The 26,814-nt window shown below is 38.0% G+C and overlaps 2 protein-coding genes across 4 annotated transcripts in view; one reads left to right on the top strand and one right to left on the bottom strand.

The window, feature by feature from the left end:
• The first annotated feature begins 5,132 nt into the window (after positions 1 to 5,132).
• Positions 5,133 to 12,990, top strand: NPC2 (NPC intracellular cholesterol transporter 2). The gene is made up of 4 exons (XM_039351743.1): positions 5,133 to 5,302; positions 10,981 to 11,088; positions 11,676 to 11,848; positions 12,581 to 12,990. Exons 1-4 carry the CDS (start codon positions 5,209 to 5,211, stop codon positions 12,665 to 12,667), a joined length of 462 nt encoding a protein of 153 aa, XP_039207677.1. The 5' UTR covers positions 5,133 to 5,208; the 3' UTR covers positions 12,668 to 12,990.
• The window catches only part of LTBP2 (latent transforming growth factor beta binding protein 2), a 134,894-nt gene continuing 121,009 nt past the window's right edge, over positions 12,930 to 26,814 (bottom strand). For 2 of the 3 annotated variants that reach the window (XM_039351740.1, XM_039351742.1), the window contains 7 exons: positions 25,668 to 25,751; positions 25,106 to 25,234; positions 24,732 to 24,872; positions 21,133 to 21,303; positions 16,965 to 17,225; positions 16,237 to 16,386; positions 12,930 to 14,942 (listed from right to left, as the gene is read on the bottom strand). In XM_039351740.1, coding sequence (XP_039207674.1) covers positions 14,782 to 14,942; positions 16,237 to 16,386; positions 16,965 to 17,225; positions 21,133 to 21,303; positions 24,732 to 24,872; positions 25,106 to 25,234; positions 25,668 to 25,751 — 1,097 coding nt within the window. In that variant the 3' untranslated portion in view covers positions 12,930 to 14,781. The remainder of the gene's footprint in view (positions 14,943 to 16,236; positions 16,387 to 16,964; positions 17,226 to 21,132; positions 21,304 to 24,731; positions 24,873 to 25,105; positions 25,235 to 25,667; positions 25,752 to 26,814) is intronic. The other variant, XM_039351741.1, reaches the window with a different exon arrangement.

Genomic DNA, 26,814 nt, shown 5'->3' with positions numbered 1-26,814 from the left:
CGCGCGGGGGGGGGGAAATGGAGGTGGAGTCACGTGATCAGAAATGAAGGCAAGGACTGTAGGGCGGAAATAATTGCAAAATACAATTTTTTTCGGCTGTTGGCAAGACGTTAACACCACAGTCTGTTTCTTTCTGTCTGGCTTTAGCCACTAATTCAATGAAGACAGTCTTTGCTGTTGCTTTGTTTTCCTTAACAATTCGTGTGATTGCTAAAAAAACCAATTTAAATCTATTCAGAACGTTTCTCTATTAAATATTTATATCAAGATTTTTGTTAATCATTTTCTTCTTTTAGGATTAATGGCAGTCTGCAAATTACTAACTATTGCAGCATTACAAATAAATAGATGTTAATAGCTCTATCAATTCAATGCAAGTTTGATTGTCATCAACTGGGTCACTCCTAGGATAGTGTAACAATACAGCCTGATAATACTGCACCTCTTCACTCTGAAATAAGTTTAATGGGACTCACAGCCTAATTTCAACAGTACACACTTACCAAGAAAGGATAAGTGTATATGTGCGTACACATTAATTTTTGATGCAAACTTTATACAGCATTTCTGGCTTCCATGTTTCCAATAACATGAATGATGAGTAGCTTTAACCATTATCTTCAAATCAATTTTGACTCTTGGCACTCACCTGAACAAGTCCCTGTAGTTTTCTTGGCAAACTTTTTGAGAAGTGAATTGGCATTGCTTCCTTCCTAGGACTGAGAGAGAGCTTACCCAGAATCACCCTTCTAGCTTCATGCATAGAATAGAATAGAATAGAATAGAATAGAATAGAATAGAATAGAATAGAATAGAATAGAATAGAATAGAATAGAAAGGGACCTTGGAGGTCTTCTAGTCCAGCCCCCTGCTCAACCATCTCAGACAGGTAATAATAGTAATAGTAGTAAAGTTGGAAGGGACCTTGGAGGTCATCTAGTCCAACCCCCTGCTCGGGCAGGAAACCCTACACCATTTCGGACAAGTGGCTGTCCAGTCTCTTCTTAAAAACTTCCAGTGTTGGAGCATTTACTGCTTCTGGAGGCAAGCTGTTCCATTGATTAATTGTTCTCACTGTCAGGAAGTTTCTCCTTAGTTCTAGGTTGCTTCTCTCCTTGATGAGTCTCCACCCGTTGCTTCTTGTCCTGCCTTCAGGTGCTTTGGAAAATAGCTTAATTCCCTCTTCTTTATGGCAGCCCCTGAGATATTGGAATACTGCTATCATGTTCCCCCTTGTCCTTCGATTTCTGGGGGTAAGCTGTTCCACTGGCTGATTGTCTTCACTGCCAGGAAGTTTCTCCTTAATTCCAGGTTGCTTCTCTCCTTGATCAGTTTCCAGTCATTGTTTCTATACTATGTCCACTGTGTTTCGTTAGTCTGTTACTTTAGTCACTTTGTCAAAGAATGAGATGAGATTAGTTTGGCATGATCTGTTTTTAATAAATCCATGCTGGCTACTAGTTATGACTTTGTTTGCTCACCTGCTCACTGCAGAGTTTGTCTCCCAGTTGATATTTGGATAGTTGAAGTCTTCCCATTACTACTATGGTATACATTTGTTAACTGGTTGGTAAAGAGATCATCTATTTCTTCTGATTGGTTGGGTGGCTTGTAATATATACCTATGGTAATGTCACTTTTTTCTCTTTTACATTGACCCATATACATTCTGGAGAGATTTTGTCTAGGATCATGTGCATTTCTGCAGATATGTAATGTTCTCTTACTTATAGTGCAACTCCCCCTCCTCTTTTTGTAGACCTGTTTCTTTTGAACAATTTGTATCCATCCATCAGTCCATTCCATTCATGGGTTTCGTCCCACCAGGTTTCTGTTAATGCCAACTATGTCATACCCTCCCTCGTGTACTATTGCTTCTAGTTCGTCCTGTTTGTTCCCCAAACTTTGGACGTTTGTATATAAGCATTTAAGACTTTTATGCCTGTCCATGGGAGTGTTTCCGGTATCTCCAGATCGTTGTTTGAGTTTTTCTTTTTTTTTCATCACTGCCTATCTCATTGTTTGTTTTCTTGGGATTTGTGATTGGTTTTGGGTTCTAGAGATTGGTTACCCCCCCCCCCCAGTTTTAGTTTAAAGCCCTCCTGATGAGTTGGGCCAGTCTTTTTTCCAAGTATATTTTTGCCTGTTTTTGTGAGGTGTAGCCCATCCCTTGCCAAGAGTCCTTTGTGTAGGAAATGCAGTCCATGATCCAGGAAACCAAAGTTTTCTTGGCAACACCAGGGCAGGACTAGAATTCATAGCTCTTGGTTTTTAGCTTGATGCCACTATGCTATACCAAACTGGCTCTCACTGTATAGAGGTACAGTAGCCCTCTTTTAAAAGAGGAACATTCTAATTCTACTTTAAGAAACATGCTTATCCTGGAAGAGAACCTATAGCCTTCTTGCATTCAGGGAAATCCTCAAGATGATCTTGCTTTAATGGGCCACTGGCCTTAGAATAGCTTATAGGGTGTATTATTTGTTTTCTAATTATTTACTTATATTCTTATATTTAATATAAGAATTTTAGTTAATTACTTATTTTTAATTTTTTATATATTCCATTGTTGTTTTGCTCATGTACACTGCCCAGAATTAAAGAGGTTGGTTTATAAATGCTGTTAAACAAATGAATCAATCAGCCACTGAACTTGCCATAATAAATCATGGATGGGTAAGCACAACATGCTAGATTACAATGTGGTTGACTCAATGTTTTGGCAAACCTAGTCAGTTTTACTAATTTATAAGATAATAAATAGTTGCTTAGGCAAGTAAGTTAATTTGGTCATTTGTGAATAAGTTGATTATAGATTACAAATTCAGCTAGTTATGAGAAAAACTTTGTCACAAATTCATCCTTGGCAAGTGAACCTTAATTTTGTGCTTACATTTCTTAAGCTCAGTGCAAGCTTTCTTTATCTAGGTGAAAGGGATATGCTGAACATTTTGGATGACCCTCAAGTAATCTGGTTATCGTATTTGTGAAAAAGACAGGGCAAGATGCCCATGCTTGTCCAAACAAAGAAGCATTTCTAACCTTGTGAATTAAGCTAAAGGTTTTCAGAAGCTAAACACTGGCAGCAACATCCAAATGACTGACTCAGGATAACCAATGCATTTTAATGGAGACACTGTGTAGGCCAAATCCTTTGAAAATAGTTCAGAAAGAAACAGATCTACAGACAAACCACTTATTACGTGAGTCTGCATCACTAGTAATTCCAGCCGTGTAACTTCAGTCCATGGGTTGCCTTTAGTTGCAGCACAGCAGACAATATTGATGTACCTTTATTACCAGAACATTTTCCTCAAGTACCAATTTAACCTTGTATAGATAGTCCTCAACTTATGACCACAAATGAGCCCAACATTTCTGTTGTTAAGTGAGACATTTTGCCCCACTTTATGACATTTCTTGTCTTAGTTGTTAAGTGAATCACTGCAGTTGATAAGTTAGTAATCCTGTTGTTAAGTGAATCTGGCTTCCCCATTGATTTTGCTTGTCAGAAGGTTGCAAAAAGTGATCACATGACCCTGAGACACAACAACGGTCATAAATATGAACCAGTTGCCAAGCATCTGAATTTTGGTCAAATGATCATGGAGATGCTGGAAAGGTCGTAACTTTGAAAAACAGTCATAAGTCACTTTTTTCAGTGCCCTTGTAACTAAACAAACCATTGTAAGTCGAGGACTACCTGTAATTTGCAGAAGGAAATTTAGTTGAATCTATGGTAGCAATAATAACAACAAATTCTAATGGCTTTTGTAAAATGATGCGTGGACTCTACTTCATTAGCATATAAGCGATAACATTCTTCCTATTTGATACTACAGGTTGCCTGACCAGCCATGCATTTCTTTGTCTTTTCTCTTACGTTTATATATTTGACAGAGATTTCTACAGACGTCCTGTTCTGATGAGCCTGGAGGTTTCAGGGAATTCCAGGAAGAGGGAATTTTTATATTCAAATGAAAGGGCACAACATGGCATATCTGAGCTATGCACTTTGCCTTCCCTCCCCAGCGATAAAACTGTAATTAACATGGCAGGAGGACCAGCTAAGGAGCACATTGAGATACTCTAGCTCTGTATTATATCAGTTTTGGAATGAGTTAGTGGTGTGGAGATTCGTACATTGCACTTTTATTTTGGAACAGCGTAACTAAATTTCCAGTCTTTCTGAACAGAATACTCCTTCACAAAACAAATGAAGCAAAACCTGCCACTTATCTTTGCTTCACTAGTTAACTTATTGTTGTACAGTCAGTACAAAGTCGTAGGCTGCTTATACAGGTAGTCCTCAAGTTACGACCACAATTGAACTTAAAATTTGTTGTATTTGTTTATGAGTTGCCCCATTTTATGACTTCTCTTGCCACAGTTATTAAGTGAATCATTGCATTTGTTAAGTAAGTAACATGGTTGTTAAGTGCATCTGGCTTCCCCATTGACTTTGCTTTCAGGTCACAAAAGACGACCAGAGGACCCCAGGATATGTAACTGTCATAAATACAAACTAGTTGCCAACATTCTGAATTTTGATCATGTGACTATGGGGATACTGCAATGTCATAAGTGTGAAAAAATGGTTATAAGTCACTTTTTTCAGTGCTGTTTTAACTTTGAACGGTCACTATAAGAACTGTAAGTCGAGGACTACCTGTACTTTGTGCAGCCAAGTATTTGTAGGGCTTGGTAATGCACAAAGTGTATGCTCCATTGGAATCTCCAGCATTAAGCCAAGAAGTAGTTTGCACGTTTGTATGTGTGTATATGTGTATGTGTATATATGTGTGTGTGTGTGCGCGCGCGTATCCGCGTGCAAAGTGTTCGTGCATTTCTCATTGAACTTTCATATATATATATATATATATGAAAGTTCAATGAGAAATGCACGAACACTTTGCACGCGGAAATCCCACATTTGACCCAACAAGGTTAAGCTCACGGAGCCCTGATCACCAAGACGCCGCGCCGCGATAGCCGTGATTCTTCAGTCCTAATCAGGCGCCAGCCCGTCAAGGTCTAAAGCAGACTAGAGGAGAAAATAGGCCGATTCCCATTAGGTGATTGGTTGTTAAGGGGCGGGCTTGGGCTGGGCTTCTTCTCACATGACCCGGCCGCTGGAGCATATTTTTCCGCCCGCTCAGCACTGGCCTCCAGAGCAGTTCCTTGTTCTTCGGGTCTGTGCCACAGCGGATGAAAGGAGGAGAAATGTTGGCTGTTACCCTGCTTTTGCTTCTGGCCGTCGGCTCCGGGGTGTTGGCCGAACCCGTTAAGTTCTTTGACTGTGGTGAGTAATTCTTTTGCATTGTAACTGTTTCGGACCCTTTAACTTTCAGCACCACCCGAGAGTTGCCAACTCTTCCTCCTGCTCTTAGGGATCACCTGGCGTTGTGATGCTGGCAGTGGTTCCCCCGGATAGAGAACTCTGGTGGATGATCTCTGTAGGCAGCTATGAAAGCGTGAGCGAGAAGCCTTGTGCCTAAGAGCAAAGCAAGCGCCCACCGTCACATTTTTCAGGTTTTGGCAGCCCCAGAAAGCAATAAAGAGACCAGCTCCCGAAGCGACTCTGCTCGAAGGAAGCTGGGAATCTGTGATCAAACGGTTGTTTGGGGTTCATTCTGTTGTAACAGGCGAGTTCACGAGGCAGTCCGGCTTCTTTCCATCTTTCCCCTAAAACCACTTTCACAAGTCAGTTTGCTCCAACTTAGAGCTACCCGTTGGAGGCTTCTTGTAGTCAGGAAGTGCCAGTTATTGTACCCAACAGTTAGGTTTCAACTTTGGTGTTTGCAAACTGCGTTAGATGGTCTCTCAGTTTTGTTTGCTACGTCATAAATATAGGTAAATGTCATGGTTGAGGAGTATGGAAGCAGAGAGGATAGACTTGTGACAAGGATGCCATGGGTTGGTCATCTTCTTAGATTCACACTGGATATGAAAGCATACTGGCCCTAAACTCTTATTATGGTTATTCTAGCTTTTGTTAATCCAGCTTTTTGGCATTGCATGATCCATTAAATCATATGGACTGCCTTGGCACATATGACTAGAGCCTGGCTTTTTGCTGTGTGGGTCATGAACACAGTGATGATTTAGCAGAATGTTTCTCAACCTTGACAATTTTAAGGCATGTGGACTTCAACTCCCAGAATTCCACAGCCAGCATTGCTGGCTGTGGAATTCTGGGAGTTGAAGTCCACATGCCTTAAAATTGTCAAGGTTGAGAAACACTGATTTTAGCACATGGTAATTTAATGCTATGTGTGAGCCAGATCATTCTCTTCTCAGAACAGCCTCTGATGCAGCAAGGGGGGCACTGGTACATTTAGATATGGCAAGTTGCAGTCACTGATTTTTAATTCTTATAAAATGAAATGATGAAATGTGTACAGTGCAATATGAATGAATGGTAACTTTTCTTCCCCCTTTTTTCCCTTAAGCCTGCTTCTCCCAAGTTTTAGGTTTTCTCTTCCAGGAATTACCAACTTGGAGCGAAAGTAGGAAAAATCCAGTTCGATAGAATCCATCTAATGCAGGAAAAATCATTCATAGTATTTTTATTTATAAATCACTAATGAAGAGCTAGAAACTATTATTTTATATATCCTAAAAATATGGAGTTTTTAAACTTTATTCACCTGTTGCTCAGGCTTAATGATAATGGTAGCTCAAACATGTTTGACTTTGACATGACTTGAAATTTTCTAGCCAACATGAATGTATCTGAAGTTATACTAGAATGTAACTCAAATGTATCAGAAAAAAATTGCTCTTTGATTGTAACCCTTTGAAACAGGATTATAAATAGCTAGTTTCTATGCCTTGAACTTTTTTTTTCCAGCTCATATTATAGGAGCTGCAGCTGAAATTGTGAGCCCTCGCTGGATAGAGCCAAGGAACTAGCCCACAGTATGAGATTTTGTTGACTAGTGATGTTTTGACAGACATTTATAGGAAGAAAAAAGAGATATTTCATATAGAACAGCACATTTCTGATCTAACCTATTTTTCTATTTATTTTTTTTTTGTAAATTCTAGCCTTTGGAAGAATGAATAATTGCTGTTTCTTAATTATAATTCCAAAACACCCAGGTCTGATTTCTGCCACAGCCATATTATATGCAATGTCTTGCATAGAGATAATATATACATGTAGGAAAATCTGATGTGCAAAGCAGATTTGTATTTTGGGTAGGATTGCTAATACAGTTGAGGCTTTTCTTTGAGACTGGAAGTATAGTTATTTCAATGTAATTGGCCATTTGCCATCTCATTTTGTCTTCTTTGTCTACTTTTGAGAGACTGATCTTCCAGGTCACTCAGATTCAAAATACAGCTCTCAGCCTGATAAATCTGCATCAAGCTGTGAATGAATTTTGAATGGGTTAGTGGGAGTTTTTTCTTCTGATTTTTTTCCCATTAAGTCCCCTCAGGGGTGTCAAACTGCCAGCCCGCAGGCTGGATGTGTCACGCCAAAATTGCTCCCACACCATGGCCGGCAATGGGAAAAAAGCCATGATACGTCGCAACACATCACGTGACACTACAGGTTTGACACCGTACTCTAAACTGTTCCTGAACACTGAGGGGATTCTCAAAACCTGAAGGGGATTGGTGTGGAGGGCAGAAGGACAGGAAGGAACTGATGAAATCCTTCCTGCTAAAAGCTTTCTTAAAAACAAAGCTATTTCATCCAGAGTTGGCTGCAATTATAAGATTTTATTTCTTTGCATCCTGCCTTTATTTTTACAAATAACTCAAGGTGACAAACATCCATCCCACTTTTGACCTCCTAGTTTTCCTCATCTGTATTGAGGTGAGTTGAGCTGAGAGAGAGCAATTAGCCCAAAGTCACCCAGCTGGCTTTCATGGTTAGGACAGAATATGAACTCACAACCTCCTGTTTTCTAGTCTGATGCCTTAACCACTAGACCAAACTGGGTCTCAGTTTATTCAAGTACATTTAGTACTTTAATTCTGAATAGATTTATGTACAATTTCATTAGAGGATTGTCTTATAAACACTAATAGGATGTAAACAAAAGATAATGTTCTGAACTGGGGGAGCCTCATATCATGGATTATTGGAATGGGCTGTCCTTGAAGACTACTCAGAAAGCACAAGTAGTACAGAATGCAGTGAATGGGAAACATTGCCATATCTTGTTTTGTCTGTGTGACCCCACTGCTTTGTGAGCTGCACTACTTACCTGTTGTGTTGTAGGTGCAATTCAAAGTTCTGGTTACTACCTATAATGCCCTTAATAGTACAGTGCCAGATTGTTTAATGGACTGCCTATCTGCAGTTGTTTCTTCCATCCTAGTGTGATCAGGCAAAGTGGGCATACCTCTGGGCCCCATTACTACATCATCTTGTGAGGTCTAGAAGTAAGTCTTCTTTTTCATGGTTCTCTGAAATAATATTCCCCCAGAGGTCCATATTATTTTTTGTATAAAAATAAACTTCAGGATTACATCTGATCTCACTAAAAAAAAAAAAATCTACTCTTTCATCTGACAGTTCAAATGGTTTATATGAGATTACCTCTAGAAACCACAAGAATCTTCTGAAGTGGCTTGGCTGAGCATGACTGGCTCAAACTCCCCAAGTGAGCTCCACGACTTCACAACACTCTCAAGAGTATATTATGTTCATCATGACCTCACTGAGCTCACTTATGAGTAGCTCTTCAAAGTCCTAGATACGACATTTTCTGAACAGGAATTCTGTTATTCTGTCACCGAATAGGAATATCCCAAAATAATCTGACAATTCAGATACAAACCCAGCAATTTCCTGTTTCAGTTGTATGAATAGCTGAGGCAGATAACAAAAACAGGCACTGATACATTAGTGATGCATCAGTCACATGAGGGTAAAAATCATATTCTGCAGGATACAAACAGCTGATTCACACATTCCTTCCATTTGCTATGGGTATGCTAGTATATTTAGGACACAGTAAAGTGATGAGGATTCATTTGCTAACAGTCACAGTGAGTTAATCTTGATTCTCTTCCTTCCTTTATTGTTTGTGCTAAAAAGCACCATGATAGTATTGAACAAATTATGCATACAAAAAGCATTTTGTACCATTATAACCTAAAAAAGAAAACCTGAGCTGAGGCTGTGTAGATGAGGGATATATAGATAAAGCAGTAGGCATGGTTTCCAGTGGTTAGATCATTGGGATCAAGCACTTTACCCTAAAAATGCCCTCTTTTTTCTTATAGCTGTCATTAACTTTACAGGAGAAATGTGAACTCTGCACTTATGAATATTTGTTAGGGGTATCCTTAACATACAGTGGCCAAACTATTTTGACCGTAACAGTTCCTTGTAGTGGAAGAAGCTATTTGCCAACACACCATTATTGATTTGGAGAGGGGGGCTAGCAATTGGGAATAAATTAATGCCAAAGAACAATAGGCCATCTGGAGATTTGTGATTATATCTTTTTTCCAAGATTTGGTGATTAGTACTTATCTTAAATAATGCTTGATAGTTACCATTGCCAATCTAGACAAATGGATACATAGATGGACTATGGTAAGCCACCAGCATGTCTTGAAATGCCGAATGGCCCCAAGATTGAATGTTTTTTTTTTAAAGGAGCAAACTTAGTAACTTAAGATCCATGGATACTTAATGTCCACATTTCATCTCTTAAAACTCCTAAATGCCCTCCCATTAGGTCTTGCTTGTTTTGAAGTGCAATTTTGGCATATTTCAACATGCTTGTATTACTTAGTTTGAGCCTTTTAAATAGATATGTGATGAAAACAGGAAAACACTGTTTGCATGAATCAAGATAATATTTAAGAAACTGTCCAAGAAACCTGAAGATTAATATCCTGATTTCATATCATTAATTTGTAAATACTCTATGTAAAATCATATTTGTATAAAATCAGCATAGATAGACCTTGACTTACAACATTCATTTAATGACCATTCAAAGTTACAACAGCACTGAAAATGCTTTACAACCAGTCTACCCATTTATGCCCATCACAGCATTCCCCCCATATCCATGTGATCAAAATGTATAGCTGCATATAAATATATAATATTTATTCTTGTATGTACAGTATGGAATGACAAAGATATATGTCAAGGATGATACACTACGTTCAATGTTTTTAATTTTGTATTCAGTAAAATGTATAAATTAAAATAAAAATAAAAATTGGGTACTCGGCAACTGGCAGGTATTTATGATGGTTGCAGCAGCATCCTGGGGTCACATGATCACCATTTGCAACCTTCTCAGCCGGCTTTTAGCAAGGAAAGTCAAAAGGATGAAGCTGGATAAGCGTAGCAAAAAAGGTCGCAAAATTGGGTGAGCACACTTAACAACCACCTTGCTTAGCAATAGAAATTCTGGTCCCAGTTGTGATTGTAAGTTGAAGACTATGCTGTATTTATTTTTTTTGATTTTACTCATGGATATGTTTGTGCGAGTTTTAAATTGCTATACTTACTTGTGTTATTCTGTGACAAGAAGACAGTTACTACAATAGTATAATTTTAACAATGAACTTTATTTAAAAACATTTTTTAAAAAATAATCTGATTTGGGTGTCAATGCCCTTGCAAGGTGTGTGGATTGTTGGTGCTTTTTATTTGGAGTAATAATATGACATGAACATGGGTGAACATGCATTCTCATTAACCTTTACCTCTGGCTGGTCATGATTCATTCTCAAATAACTAGACGGATTTCCTAAAATTACTGGGTACAATTCTGAATCATTTTTATCGATTGCCTTCTGATTCTTGTTGTTTCTGCCCTGCTTACGATTCTTCCTACCTTTTTAAATGATAAGCATGTCAATCATAGACAGATGGCACTATACATGAATATGTAAATATTTGCAAGGCCATGTCTGTTATTGTGGAATTTGACCAATTATACTAATCTAAGTGTTGCTTCAAAATTATGTGGTTCCATTCTTTCTGCACAGGTTCCAAAGATGGAAGTATTTTGGAGGTTAATATTACTCCCTGTCCTGGACTACCTTGCCTTCTCCGCAAAGGAGTGTCTTACAGCGTCAATGTTACATTTTCCAGTAGTAAGTATAACCTATTCATTTTGAAGTACAAGATTAATTTCCCAAACAAAGCTTTTTCAGAACGTTTTCAGCATTCAAAGTGGGGTTATTTTCATTATCCCAAATGTCCTACATATAAGTGCACTCATTTAGAATAGTTATATAAGAGCAATTTTATATGAAATAATTTCATTGAGAATCATTATTAGCAATCAGCTATGTGTAGTTTTAATGGAGTTCATAGACAAAAATCCATGACAACCATATATAGAACATGATTGTTAATGTTTCTTTTGATGTTGCAAACGGCTGTGATTTTTCTAGTATGTGCACAATACAAAATGATAGCAACTACAGTTTTATATGCAGTGGATTTTATTTATGGAAGTGTTTTCTCTGTAGGAACCTCAGAAAAGGGAAGTAAAGCAGAAAATCCGTCATCGGTGAAACTTTCTAGTATTTTAAATTATAAAGCAGTTGGATTAATGGACAGGAAAGGACACAATCTCGACATGGAATATTGAGAACACTTCCTCATTGTGAAATGTAGTATTGTAGTCTCCATTCCTTGTCCTATTGTTATGATTAACCTCATTTTTCTTGCACAGAAATTGAAAGCCAAAGCAGCAAAGCAAAGGTGTATGGGGAAATAATGCATGTGGATATTCCTTTCCCACTTGAAGAGCCTGATGGATGCAAGAGTGGGATCAAGTGCCCTATCCATAATGGTCATACTTACAGCTACTTGAACAAGCTGCCAGTAAAGAGCGAGTACCCATCTGTGAGTATCTTAGCAGACTGATTTCTGTACTTGGAGCTACTTTTCATGATTCTTCATCTCATTTATGAAATAGGATGCTCATAATTGACCACTTGGTCCTATTTTGGATGGTTTTGCAGTGGTTTTTTGCAATGGGAATATTTAATTCTACAGAGAGAGGGTTCCATTCTCCAGGGAAAGACCATTAGTTCACTTATTTGTCTAGCTTTGTGAAAGTACAATTTCTAAATTATATAGATTGTGGAAGATGATTTCATACAGTGCTTCTTTCCATGAAACCTTCCCACATTTAGAATATCAGCATACTGGGAGGAAACTTCACTGGGAACAAGGAATGGTTTCTATAACATGTTCAGCTATATCTACCTTCGGCAGTCTGAAATGATACAGTCTCTGTAGTCATTTAGCTTATTATATTATGTATGTGCAATTGTGACTTCAGACCTCACAAAATAACAATCTCAATTTTATCCCTCATAGCAAGGGATGCAAAATGTAACAGTTCTAACAAATATTCAAGGACATATATTTATTCAGAGAAAGAAATTTGCCATGTTGGTGAGGGAGTTATGAGTATGATCCCCACATTCAAACATATGAGATATGAAATCCATTTCAAGTTCAGGTTAATTTGGCATATGGCATATGGCATTTTGTAAATTTTTCTTCCAATAACCCCAAATCTTAATATCTGAGGATCAATTGTTTTCATTACTTTCCCTTTTTTTCTAGATTAAACTTCTTGTCAAGTGGGAGTTATCTGATGACGAACAAGGATTATTATTCTGCTGGATGGTTCCGGTTCAAATTACCAGTTAAAAAAGCCATTTAGTCCTCAAGAGTTACAGAGGATGGAAGGCAGAGTTTGATAAAGACAAGTAAAATATTTTGCTACACCAGGCAGTTCCTGTTTATCCTATGGTATCTGTGCAATAATTGTTCTCAGAGACATAGTCTAGATGAAGAACAAAATGGATAGCTAGAATAAAGAGTGGGTTGGTGGATATCTTGCTGTAACTCAGGGCAATGTTTTTATAATTGAAAGAAAATCTGTTTGGAAGATTTATATTGCTTGATAGAGAATATCTACCACAAAAATTATTTCCTCTAAAAAAAAAAAAAAAAACTGGCCCAGCAAAATTGATCACTGCGTTTCTATCTTTTCAGTGCCTCTTGTGGTCAGATGCTGGCTGCAAATTTCCATCTGCTTTCCCCCTTCCTCTTTATATTATGACCTAAATTATTTTTTAGAACTGAAGTTGCCATCTGGAGCCAAAACGAGACAGGATAGTCACTTTTTGTAACTAATTCTGTAGATATTATACTCTCAAATGCCAAACCAAATGGCACTTGATCTCTATGCAGAAATAATTTATGTTAATCACTTTGCACTATCTTGTAAGTCATTTAAAGTTGCTATGGGGTGAATTCCTAAATACAGTCAGCTTTTGTAACTGTTTCTAATAAACAAGCATAATTAAACTTTCTTTTTTTGGCGATAATGAAATATTTGCTTATGGTAAAAAAATTCCTTCGAGTTAATTTTGACATCCAGTAATTACACAAATATATCCGTGTGGTTCTTTTGGCAACAATATATACATTGTTTGTATTGCTTCCTCCTGAGACATTCTTTCAATTTTTCAGTCAAGCCTACAGCCCTGGAAAATTAGATTGATCTTCCATCCAAGACTAGCCCTGCTTAGTTTTTTGGTACCAGCCACAGTTAGCTAAGTATAGTCTCCTAATACTCTAAAGAGTATCTTACATATGTGAATAATGGTGTGGCGGTGGATACTGCTGGGACTGAAAGATATACTGTCATATATAGAATGCTTTCATTTGCTCAATCTGTAAAAGTATTTTTTTCCAAACTAGCCATCCCTCTTGTACTGGTTAAATCAACAAGAACCTATCTGGTTCTTCCCAAGAGTTTCCAGTTCTAAGCTCGGAAAGAAAAGGTAGAAACATATACAGTATGACCAACCACAGTCTATAAACCATTAGGCACAATTAAAAACACATATTTATTTAACATGTATTTTTTTTCCAATTGAAAGCTCTGCATTACTTTTTAAAACTAAAGAGCTATAACATTTCCCACTTCCCAAAGTAACATTCCAGCAATCACAGAAGGTGCAGTTGGATGTCTGTGGCTTGTGGTGAACAGAAAGCCCCCAAAGGCCAATGAAGTCCAAGCCACAATCAGACTATAAATAGGTGCTCTAACTCTGGAGGGCAAAATGTGTGCTGGGCTTGGATGTAGGTACTGTGTCTTTTGATTTGTTAATAAGGATAACTTTAAGGGAAGGTTATATAGATTCTTGGCTGGATTCAATTGGAAGCCAAATGTCTATTATCTGTGGGATGTGAATTTTCTTCAGCCATGCTAAAAAGAGGACATAATGCATTAGTAGCTGTGAGGCGAACACAAAGCTCAGACTAGTTCTGAAAAGACTAGAGTAAGGATTATAAGTAAATTTAGGAAGCAGCATTCTATGAATGGTAAAGAAATGTAAGATGACACGGGATAAGTGAGAAATTGGTACAATAAAGGGGTAAAGCCTTGTGAGAATAATTCAGGGGGCACAAATTTGTTCACCTATGATCTAAACAGAGAAACAAAAGATGAACAGGAAGGAGGGAGTGTACTGCTGGTTTATCCATCGCAAATTAGTAACAAGGCCAAAAATCTCTGATAAAAATGGCATGATAGTTTTTCAAATGCACATACAGTATATGAAGATTGGGCCCTGAGTGTTTACACTGGCTGAAATAATGGTAATTGAACAGATCCCTATGTTGAGTCTTTGCTTTCTGGGAAATAAAATGTTTTAAAGCTGCTGAATTCTCTGAAACGCTTTTCCAGCTGCACAGATTGCCAATTCTTGAAGCAAATGGCTGAAAATGTTGCCTCCACTTCAACTCTTCTTTTACGCTGCCTCTGGATTTTGTGCAGTCTCTGGAATGCAGTGAGACTCCACTAAAGCACTGTCAGGTGAGCAAGTGCAGCGATAGGAGCCCTCTGTGTTTTCACAGGCATTACCTTTACAAAGAATCATGGAAGCATTTGCTACTTCACATTCATTGATATCTAATGAGGAAAGGGGGAAAAAAGAACACTTTTCAGATCCAACAGCACAGGACCTTTCTCACATTCCTTTTAGTTTATAAGCTCATACCTAAATTGAAAAAGTGCTGGGTGAATATAAAAGCAACTACACTAAGCTCTGGTGCCATTCACCATCCTCTACACATGCCACTTTCTACTGGGATATAGATTCCTGGTAGGAAAGGCTGTGTTGTGCTTCCAGGGCAGGACTTGGATACAATAATCCAGGTTCCTATTTAGCAGAAAGAACCTATACAGTCAACAAAATAATATACATTCTAAAAGTAAATAAAGTAATACTCTTTCATCTTAAAGAGGATGGACTATAGGTCATTATGATTAGGATCTAAAAATATATAAGGTTGCTGCCTGTAAACACCAAGAAAGATTTTAAACAACAGTAGGCTTGTGAAATACACCAAGGCTGTTCTTTGTATCTCGTTTAAACTGAAGGTGAGTCAAAAGCTATCTGAAGTGAGTAGAATTCAAATAATCATTGTACAATATGGAGGTACGTGCTTTCTGGATTAACCTTGTATTGCATAAAAACTTCGCTATAGGGATGGAGTGAATAAAGCTCTTCTAAACTTTGAGTTATGTCTTCAGTAATTTGGTAAGAGCATGAACTCTCCAGCAAAACACCCTTGAAGTGTGATGGAACTGATAAATTCACCTGGATTTTACAGAAACCAATCATTTTGTGATGAGCTGACCAACCATTTAGAGAAGCATTTTTATCTGGTCTCAACTGGCTAGAAAAGAGGTAATAGCAATTATAAATGCTCAATAAATAACATCCTGTACTACATAAACAGCCCTAATACGATTAGTTCTAGAGCTCTATGAAAATATGTCCTTAGGACTGATGGGTTGACATGTTCAGGCAGTGGTGTTTATAGATAGTTTGTATAAAAGCTATTGATAGGCTATGCTTTAGGAAATTTTCAGTACTAAAGCACTGAAATCTTCCATGAGTCAGTTCTGTCTGCAAATGCACACAGCTCTTTCATTTCTGATTCATGATCACTAATGCCCAATTGTAATTCTGGTTTGACCTCCCCTCTGTGGTCTGACTTATATACACCCTGATAATGTGGTTTGCTTCTCTTTAGCATAGTAACTGGCAAGCAACCCGTTAAACACTTCTTCAACAATTAAAATTAAGGTTAACAACATTTTAAAAGGATGCACAGCCCTCGTTAATAAGGGTTTGGGGGATCTTTGCTGTAGTGTTTTTGACAAGATCTACCACATTTTCTTTCATGGAACTACTTACCGACACAGGCCATGAGTTTCAAATCAAACTGGAAGCCATCAAAGCAATCACAAGTGTAGCCTTCTTGCACACGCACACAGCGTCCATTTTCGCAATCATTAAGAATTCCACACTCTTTTACTTGTAGCCCTTCAAAGCTGTTGTACTGCTCTGAAAGGTGAGAGAGTAAGAAATAGGTATTAAAAATAAGAATAGGGTAATCTTGTAAAGGAAACATGCCAAAATGGTTCTTTCAAATGTATGAGTATGTGTATATGCATATGCATATGCATTAAGGGCAAGCGTGGACTTTTGCCTTGAATCTGTGAACAACCTTACCAAAAGAGACATTTTCTTTCCATTGGCCCTCCTTTTTCAGATGGCACCTACTCTTTCATTAATCCAGTTAAGAATGCTTGCATATGAAAAGGATTACAAGAAGAAATCAGAGAGGCTTCCAACTATATGATCCAGCAAGTGATTATAAATAATCTCTTCAGTTGAATTAGCATAACTGGCTTTGTGGAATTAGCCATTAAAGAACTTCTCTTTGGATGTCGGAAGACTCTAGCTTGTGCACTTGGCTGAAACCAAGATTTTGTGTTGCATTTTTGGCCAATCTCTGGACCTGTTCTTCAAAAAGCAGGAAATGGGATTGAGGGTCAAAATGCCTACATTTGGTGTGTAATATACTAATAGTATGTACCTAAGCATATCTGAGCTATTATTTATTTTCTCCTGACATTTACCAACATGGTCAGGCACATAGTCAGGCTGTGTCTGATCTGGGAGGATCTGTTGTCTTTGTGGTGTTGCACTATCCTCAAATGCATTGCTTTCTTCTCTGTTGGTATCAGCTGCTCCATCCTCATCCAAGCGACTCAAATAGGGCTCCAGATCTGGGATGTAAAGCTCATATTGATGACTGCCCTGATTTGACCCATACTCGTAGCTGGGCCTTTCTTGGAGTTCAGCCTCCCTTACTATACTGCACAGCTGATAAAAATCATCTAAAAGGAGAGAGCAAAGAAAAAATTAATAAAGGAATACTTTTCATGCAATACTGCCTGAATATTGCAATTGTTATAAATTATGTATCTTTAGAGATGTAGCAGAGTCAACTAGGGCTGAGAGTGAGGATTAGCCTATAATAGCATCCTGGCAATGCAATGCTTTTTCCCAAGGAGCAATCTGATTATATACATGATTATTATATAAATACATTTATAAAATGTATAACATGTATATTAAATGTGTATATAATATCTAATTCTATACCTTTTATCTATCATCTATCCATCTAATCCAACTAAGTATTGTTTTTCAAAGAATCATAGGTTTGGAAGGGCCCTTGAAGGTGTCCTCATATCATTTCAGACAAATAGTTGTCCAATCTTTTCTTGAAAACCTCCTGTGATTAAGCATCCACAACTTTGGGAAGAAAGCTGCTTAATAGTTATCCTCATTTCCAGGCTGGATCTTCCTCTAACAAACTTCAACTCATTGCTTCTACTCTCAGGTGCTATGGAGAATGAATAGGCACTCTCTTCCCATCCTCTTTTCTGCAGCCCTTCAAGTGTTGGAAGACTGCTATCTTGTCTCCTTTCAACCTTCTCTTCATCAAGTAAATAAAAGGTAATGTTTGTAGTTCAGGGCAAGCCTCTAGAACAGTGTTTCCCAAACTTGACAATTTTAAGGCATGAGGACTTCAACTCCCAGAATTCTTAAATGCCTTAAAATTGTCAAGTTTGGGAAACACTGCTCTAGAATATAAATTGAAAGCAAACCCCACTCCCAACTAGCACTGATGATGGTACCAATAAAGGAGAATATTTGTAGCTCAGAGTTGAAATGAGGAATCCTTGATACTCTCTGAGGTTTTTTGTTTTCTTGCAGAAGTTTTATTACCCAAACTAGATCATATCATCAGTACTAGTCCTGATGATATTATCTAGTTTGGATAATGAAACGTCTTCAAGAAAACAACCAAGCTCAGAGAACACCGAGAACCCCTCAAGCTAAATGTATTTTCATTCTTAGTCATTTTCATAGGACTTAGAGTTTAGACCCCTTATCATCTTTGTTGCTCTTCTCTGCACTCTTTTTAGGGTCTCAGCAATTTTTTTTGTATTGTGGTGACCAAAGCTGTATTCCAAAGGTGGCCTCAACAGTGCAGTATAAAATGGTACTATCACTTCCCTTGATCTAGATACAAACCCTTTGTTGATGCAGCTCAGAACTGCATTGGCTTCTCTGGCAGCTGCAGCACACTACTAACTCATATTTAAACAGGACACCTAGATCCCTCTCATAGGCACAACTGTCGAGCCAGCTGCTGCCTATCCTCTACTTGTGCATTTGATTTTTCATGGCTAAGTGTTGGACCTTACTTTTGTTGCCACCGAATGCATTTGTTGGATAGGCCATTCAATGCCCTCATCTAAGTCATTTATGAAGATTTTGAAGAGCACCGGGCCCAAGACAGAACCCTGCATACTTCCCTCCATGCCAATGTAGTTCCATTAAGGACCATACATTGAGTGTATGTTTATTCTATTAGCTTTTGTTTTAATTGCTGTAAACTAATCTGAAAATCATCTGACTCAAGAATCCCTGGAAACAATAAATAAAATTAGCATTCGTAGGATTCCAGGAGTGAGAAATTGTTTGGATAGATTGAAGTAAAAAATTTTCTAGGGAAAGCCAGTTGCACTAAATATGAGAAGATCCCTAAGCAGCTTTCCTTATCTTAGGTTATTCCATGTGTTTTGGACTGTCTAACCCCAGCCAAAATGAACAGTTTTATCTTATATTCCATTATCTTATATTCTATTTCATACAAAGCAAACAACCTCCCCCTCATAATGACTAGTAGTGAATGCTTTAATGTAAAAACTTGGCGTGGTGAGTGGGGTGATTGGTTTGCTTAACTGAGCAAATCCAGTCCTAAACAACTTTTGGCTGGTTACTCAATGAGCCAAGGAATAGAAACAAATAACAAAGCACTGCATTAGATTTTTGTTAGAGCAGTGAGAAAGGAAAACATTAACTTTTAAGGTTGTGATTGGTTTTAATATTTTAAAAGTTTAACCTTCTCCAGTGGTGGAAAGAGAAAAGACCGGATAATGTAAATCAAGTATACTCTTTATGAATTTCTTTAAATTTCTAGTTCATTGTAACTGAGAATGTGCCTGTGTCTTCAAATAAACAGATAACAGAATAACAGTTGGAAGGGAACTTGGAGGTCTTCTAGGCCAGTTTTCAACCTTTTCACAGATTGTACCACTTTTAGGACATGACAATATTCAAGTACCACCAGTGCTTAGCAAGGTGTCAAAAACTTGATGACTAAAAAAAGGGAGGGAGGGATTTTGGGTTTTACTGATTAGTTTCATTTGTTGTTATAGAAATGGTTAGTTTATACTATTGTGGAAAAATAAAAAGATGCGGTTCGAATTTAATACTTCATTCTACTTCAACCCTGGAAGTTGGAAGTCAATGCCTTTTCTTTTCTTTTCTTTTTTCTTTTTCCCTTCTTACCCTCACTTTCCCCCCCTTTTTTCTCCCCACTGTGTCCTACTATTTGCTTTTATATTTTTGTATTTTATTCTATAATCTAATAAAATGTTACAAAGCATATTAAAAAGGGGGGGAAATACCAGTTTTAATTTCTTCAATGGCGGTTCCTTTGCTGAATCACTTTCTCTTTGCACTGACAATGTATGATGAATTTATCCATATTTATTAATATGCACCACTACCTTGGTGGTCAGCTAGCTGGTCGGCCCTTCTTCCTTCCTCCCTCCCTTCCTCCCCCTCTCCCTCTTTTTCCTCCCTGCCTGCTGGTCTCTCCTTCTCCAGTTTCTTCTCCCTTGTCTCTTTTTCCTCCCTTCCTGCTGGGATCTTCTCCTACCTTCTTCTCCATCCCCTTTCCCTAATGTCTTTTTTCCCTCTCCCACCAAAATCTCCTCCTTTTATATCCTCTCCTCTCTCCCCCCTCCTTTTCTCTTTGGTGCACCTCCAGCTGATTCCTCTCTTCAAGGCTGCACTTGCCCATCTCTCTTTCTCGTCCCCTTCTCCTTCCCCCATTGTCTTTTTTTTCCTCTCCCTTTCCTGCCAAAATCTCCTCCTTTTATATCCTCTACTCTCCCCCACCCCTCCTCCTTTTCTCTTTGGTGCACCTCCAGCTACGCACTGATTCCAGAAGTGCCAAACACCTGGAGCCCAGTGCAGATCCTGGGGCTTCTCCTGAGCCTTGACAGCCCTGCAGAAGCACCAATCAGCTTGTAGTCCTCATTCCCCTCCCCTTCTATACTTGCCTAGGGTGGTCACTCCACCTTCCACGTACCAAAGTACCACTGATAGTACACTTACCACCAGTTGAAAAGCCCTGTTATATCCAACCCCCTGCTCAGGCAGGAAGCCCTACACAATTTCAGACAAATGGTTGTCCAATCTCTTCTTAAAAACCTCCAGTGATGGAGCACCCACAACTTCTGAACACAAGCCATTTCAGTGGTTTATTGTCCTCATCATTAGAAAATTTCTCCTTAGTTCTAGATTGATTCTCTCCTTGATTAGTATCCATCCATTGGTTCTTATCTTGCCTTCTGGTGTTTTGGAAAATAGTTTGCCTCCCTCTTTGTGGCAGCCCCTCAAATATTGGAGCACTGCTATCATGTCACCCTTAGCCCTTCTTTTCATTAGACTAGACATACCCAATTCCTGCAACTATTCTTCATATGTTTTAGTCTCCAGTTCCCTAATCATCTTTGTTGCTCTTCTCTGTACTCTTTCCAGAGTCTCAACATCTTTTTTATATTGTGTTGACCAAAACTGGATGAAATCAGACTAATCAATTAATAATCTAAATTAAACTATAAAGTTTAACTATTGAAGCAAATGGTGTATCCTCACCAGAGGACCTTGGAGGGCAGAGTGCACAGTCCCGACTCCAAGCCTCTCCATAATGGCAACAGCATTCTGAATATGTTGTTTGTCGTCCCAGTAATGGTTCACTACAAACATAACTTGTTGAGACCTTCTGCCAACAAATTTCTAATTCACTGTCAGGTTCATCCAGATTATCTGTTATTGAAAAATAAATAAATAAAAGGTTATAGAAAAGGAATAAACCAGTCTCTATGTTGTATTAAGGCCATAATACTGTAAAGCCTTATATAATTATAAAGGAGCTTCCCTCTTTCTTTCCAGAATTTTGATCTTTTGTTGCAATATTGGCTAGAAAAAGAAGCTTGAGATTTAACTATTCTGAGGATCAATATATAGAATAATAGATGTAGCAGGGCCATTTAGGTCTTGAGGCTCAGGACAGAAAAATAAATTAAAACATCCTTGGACGACAATTGTCAAGACTCTGTTCAAGCATATCTTACAAACTAATTAAATACTTTTAGGATCCTTTTTGCAATATAAGAATTCAGGAATAGCCTTGCTGAATCAGTCCAAGACCCATCTTAGCATGCAGACAGAAAATGGAGATATATCCTTCTTCCACCTGGTCCTCCTGCAGCTGTTATTTAGAAGTGTATTGCTTCCAATTCAGATATAGCAGTGAGTTAATAATAATAATAAAATTGGAAGGGACCTTGGAGGTCATTTAGTCCAACCCCCTGCTCAGGCAGGAAATCCTATACCATATCAGACAAATGGCTGTCCAATCTCTTCTTAAAGACTTCCAGTGTTGGAGCATTCACAGCTTCTGGGGGCAGGTTGTTCCACTGGTTAATTGTTCTCACTGTCAGGAAGTTTCTCCTTAGTTCTAGGTTGCTTCTCTCCTTGATTAATTTCCATCCATTGCTTCTTGTCCTGCCTTCAGGTGCTTTGGAGAATAGCTTGACTCCCTCTTCATTGTGGCATCCTCTGAGATATTGGAACACTGCTATCATGCCCCCTTGTCCTTCTCTTCATTAAACTAGACATACCCAATTCCAGCAACTGTTCCTTAGCCTCCAGTCCCCTAATCATCTTTGTTGCTCTTCTCTGTACTCTTTCTAAAGTCTCAATATCTTTTTTACATTGTGGTGATCAAAACTGGATGCAGTATTCCAAGTGTGGCCTTACCAAAGCATTGTAAATTGGTATTAACACTTCATGTGATCTTGATTCTATCCCTCTATTAATGCAGCCCAGCACTATGTTGGCTTTTTTGGCAGCTGCAGCATGCTGCTGGCTCATATTTAAGTGATTGTCCACTAGGACTCCGAGATCCTCTCACAGTTACTACTATTGAGTAAGGTACTTCCTAAATTATATCTATGCATTTGGTTTTTCTTGCCTAAATGTAGAACCTTACTTTTTTCACCATTGAATTTCATTTTGTTAGATAGTGCCCAATGTTCAAGTCTGTCAAGATCCTTCTGTATCTTAAGCCTGTCTTCTGGAGTGTTGGCTATTCCTGCCAGCTTGGTGTCGTCTGCAAATTTGATGAGTTCCCCATCTATCCCCTCATCCAAATCATTGATGAAGATGTTGAAGAGCACTGGGCCCAGAACAGAGCCCTAGGGCACCCCACTACTCACTTCCCTCCATGTAGATGCAGTTCCATTGAGGACTACACACTGAGTACGGCTGGCCAGCCAGCTATGAATCCATCTGGTGGTGATGCTGTCTAACCCACATTTTTCTATCTTATCAACATTAAGTTTTCAACATTAAGGTCATTTCCACACTGCTGACTTATAGTCTTCACAATAATACCCAGTCACCATGAAAGTGATATAAATCTTGTCTATTTTGGCACTGTGATGTTTGGATGACTCTAGAAGGGGATATAAATAATTAGTGCAGAAATTGCTAAATATCCATTGTTAGACCTATTCGATGCATGTTGATGCATGTATAGATTAACTCCAAGGTCAACTTCAGACCAACAGTCAAGTAAGCAATACCCCAACTAAGAAACTGCCGAAGAGCCAGTAGTAAACAACCCAACCAAAGAATCCCTAAGACCGCCCCCACCCACCCAGACAGGCAAGACTTCAGAATATAAACTGACAGCAAACAGCACTTCTTACTAGCATTGATGACATTACCTAGTTAGGATAGTGAAACATCTGCAAGAAAGCAAGCACGCTCAGAGAGTGCCAAGGACCCCTCATTATTTAATCTTTTTGTAAAACCATTCAAGTCAGTGGCCATCACACCTTCTGGTACTAAATTTACAAATTAATTATACACTTGTGATGAAGTGCATTCTTTATCTCAACCTCCTTTCAATTTACTTCATTGGATAATGCCTGGTTCTGGTGTTTTGAAAAAAACAAAGGAAAACATCTCCCTGCACACTTTCTCAGTGCCATCTATGTTTTCAGATACTTGGGTCAGGTGCCACATTCTCTAGTCTAAGTCCTTGAGCATGTGGGTTGCTTACTTCTCTTTTCCAACATTATTTTTCCTTATCCCCTTTTCACAACAATCCTGTGAAGTAGATAAGGTTGACAGATGCTAATGGGCCCAAGGTCAATCAATGAGAGACATAGTTTTAAACTACAGTAAGTTTCCTATTTTGGTGCTTCATTTATTTTAGAAGAATTTTTTTAATTAAAAAGAAAAGAGAAAAGAGATTTACAAGCAGAGTAATATTAAATGAAAATTGTGAAGCAACATTAAAGTGCTACATATTAAAATATCTTGTATCAAGATATTAAGACTTCATAACATAATTAAAATCAAACAGATATTTACAAATTAATAAATAATATGAATCCTAAAAGAGAATGAGAAATCAATTTTTTCATTGTCTAGTCCAAGATTTCTGTCCTTATTTAACAAATCAGATAAAAGTCTAGATAGTTAAACCTTATGTTAAGGGAAGCCCAACCTTCAGATGTAGAATTGTAATCCATAAATAGTTTCCAAGATGAATTAAATTCTATATCAGATTTATGAAGTTATTTCTAGAGATTGATGCATAATCCCACACCTTAATTTGCTATTCTTTTATATAGGAAGTCATATGTGCTTTCTAATAAAAGACCTAAAGTATCCTGGTAGCTAGTTTCATATTGAAAGCCAACTCAATATGCTTTGCAAGAATGTATGGTTTTGTAGGATTTAACACAAAACCAGCTAGCTGAAAATTCAACCTTTAAAATTTATTTAAATTAATAAATCACTTTTCAGCATTGTTGGGCTTTGTAACATTGCTACCAAATATCAAAAAAATAATCTGACCTGATTATTTATAAAACTTTTTAGAAAATGAGTTATTTATTTAAGCAACCAGTACTCAAGTAATATACCAATATAAAACATCTTATGTCAGTTTTCTCTAAGTGTAACATTCATGGTAAATTTAATCTTTGTCACTGGTATTCCTGTATAAATTACCATAGCACTACAGCTGGCTCTCATGTTTTATAATGTGTTCTAATCTCATCTCTATTTGATTTTGCCGTTTTAAACTCAAGAACAAACCTTACATTCACAGGGTTCTATCAGAACTATGTTTATAGAGATAATTTTATATACAGTATTATCCAGAGGAATCTTACCTGCACTGTTGGAAACGTTGACACAGCGATTGTGGATTACATCCAGAACCAGGGGAAGGCTACAGAAGCAGTGATAAGAACCAGCTGTGTTCAGACATTTGCCATTTGCACAGATCTCTTCATTTTCACACTCATCAAGATCTATGATCACAGCAGAGAATTCACTCAAACAGATGTAAAAATTGATCTTTCCCCTCACATATAGGACACTCAAATGATGTTTTCCTCATCAAGTTAATAGTTTATATTTTGTATGGCCTCTTGCTCACCCTGGGCCATGTTTTTCAGCAAATGTATCATTCCCTACAAATGGCACAGGGTGCCTTTTACAAAGGAGGTCAAGTAGGTCAAACAAGCAGGAAGAGGATTCTCACCAACACATTCAAACCGACCGGAGTAATAGAAATATCCAACATGGCAGAAGCAAGTGTATCCAGGAACTGTGTTCACACAATGTCCATTACGACAGACCTCAGAGCCAAACATTTCACATTCATTGGCATCTATGGGGAAAAAAAACTCAATGAGAGGAGGGGAGGGAGGAAGGGAGGGAAAGATTTCTAGAATGCTCTTTTCACACTAAAATCTCTGGTGAGAAACTTTTCCGTTTGCAGCAAAGCTCTGCCTGTTAAAGTCAATTCTGGATAGTAAAAGAAATATGTACATACAGAAAAGCTCACTGATTTACATCACTGTGAAGTGACCTGAATTTACTGTTTGATCACTGGCATTTCTCTGAAGTTTTTGTAGCTGTAGCAAAGTCATAATTCAACATGAGAATTGTTTATTGTGTTATAATAATTGCTTATATCATGCATAAAGCTGATTATGGATATTAACACATGAATAAATGAAATATTTATTCTAAAATATAAGCCACCCCTCCCATTCAGTTTGAGCTTCAAATGGCTATTGATTTGTTAAAATTAGAGGTACCTGTATAAGATGTCTGTCCAAAAATCAGTGTTCCTTCTACAGGAATATAGCCCTTCCCACTGGGACAAATATCAATATATTCTACTGCCAAAAAAATTGACAAAGAACAATTATAATTAAACCAAACACAAAAAAAGGGAAAACATATAAGAAGCACTACTATATCATATAACTGAGATAATCTTGATCATGATATACCTAAGATCAGGTGCTCTGGGTAACCTTGACTCTCCTGGTAAAGAGGGGCCAAGGGACCACTTGGTGGGTGTTGAGAGGACTATTGTAGGCATCAATAAGATACAGTCGCTCAGATTCACTTAGAATCTGAATCTGACTGCACAGGTCCTACGGCACTGCCTGAGGCATGGTCTTACCCAGTTACCTAAGAAGAGTCTGAATCTATTAGCCCTATGAACTGTCCAGTATCCCTGAAGCTGTGCAGTTGGCTTCCTGTGTCTTAGATCCCTTTCCATCCTGGTTGATTAAAGTCTCCAGGAGATAACATGAAGAACATAAGCAGATCCCAACCCAGCTGGATCATACCCCTGGCCCATCTAATCAATCAGTCTGTTTTCATATAGCCAACCAACTGCACAAAGAAGCCCATTAATCCTCCAGCAGATGGCCTTCAGAGCAGTTATTCTGCTATCAAGGCTAATAACATTGATCCTCCTGACTTCCGTGTACTGATCCAACCCTTTTTTTTTGAAGCCAGCCAAGCTGGTAACCAGCACTACATCTTGTGGTAGTCAGTTCCAAAGCTGAGTTACACATTTAAAAAAAATATTTTTGCCTGCCTTGATTCTTCCAGGATTCAATTTCATTGAATGATCTGTGGTTGTAATATTTCAGGAAAGGAAACTTCTTGTTCACGTTATCCACACCATGTATAATTTTGTGTATCTCAATCATGTACCCTGTCATACACCTCTTTTCTAGATTAAAAAATCCAAAATGCTGTAATGTTTCCTGATAGGGGAGCTGTTCCAGCCCTTTGATTATCTTAGCTGCCCTCTTCTGATCTTTCTCTAGCCCTGTGTTATCCTTTTTGAAGTGCAATGTCCAGAACTGCACACAATATTCCAGAAGTGGAGAAACCATTGATTTATATAAGAACATTAAGATTTTGGCATCTCTGTATTATTTC

Source organism: Crotalus tigris, unplaced genomic scaffold (assembly GCF_016545835.1).
Source record: "Crotalus tigris isolate CLP2741 ecotype Arizona unplaced genomic scaffold, ASM1654583v1 scf7180000018371.15429387391:27106975, whole genome shotgun sequence".
Classification (NCBI taxonomy): Eukaryota; Metazoa; Chordata; class Lepidosauria; order Squamata; family Viperidae; genus Crotalus; species Crotalus tigris.
Note: the sequence above shows the minus strand (reverse complement) of the source record. Positions and strands in the feature narration are given on the sequence as shown.

Coding starts and splice junctions, on each gene's coding strand:
- NPC2 (XM_039351743.1), top strand. CDS start 5,209: ATGAAAGGAGGAGAAATGTTGGCTGTTACCCTGCTTTTGCTTCTGGCC. Junction 11,089..11,675: donor CAATGTTACATTTTCCAGTA/GTAAGTATAACC, acceptor TTTCTTGCACAG/AAATTGAAAGCCAAAGCAGC. Junction 11,849..12,580: donor TAAAGAGCGAGTACCCATCT/GTGAGTATCTTA, acceptor CTTTTTTTCTAG/ATTAAACTTCTTGTCAAGTG.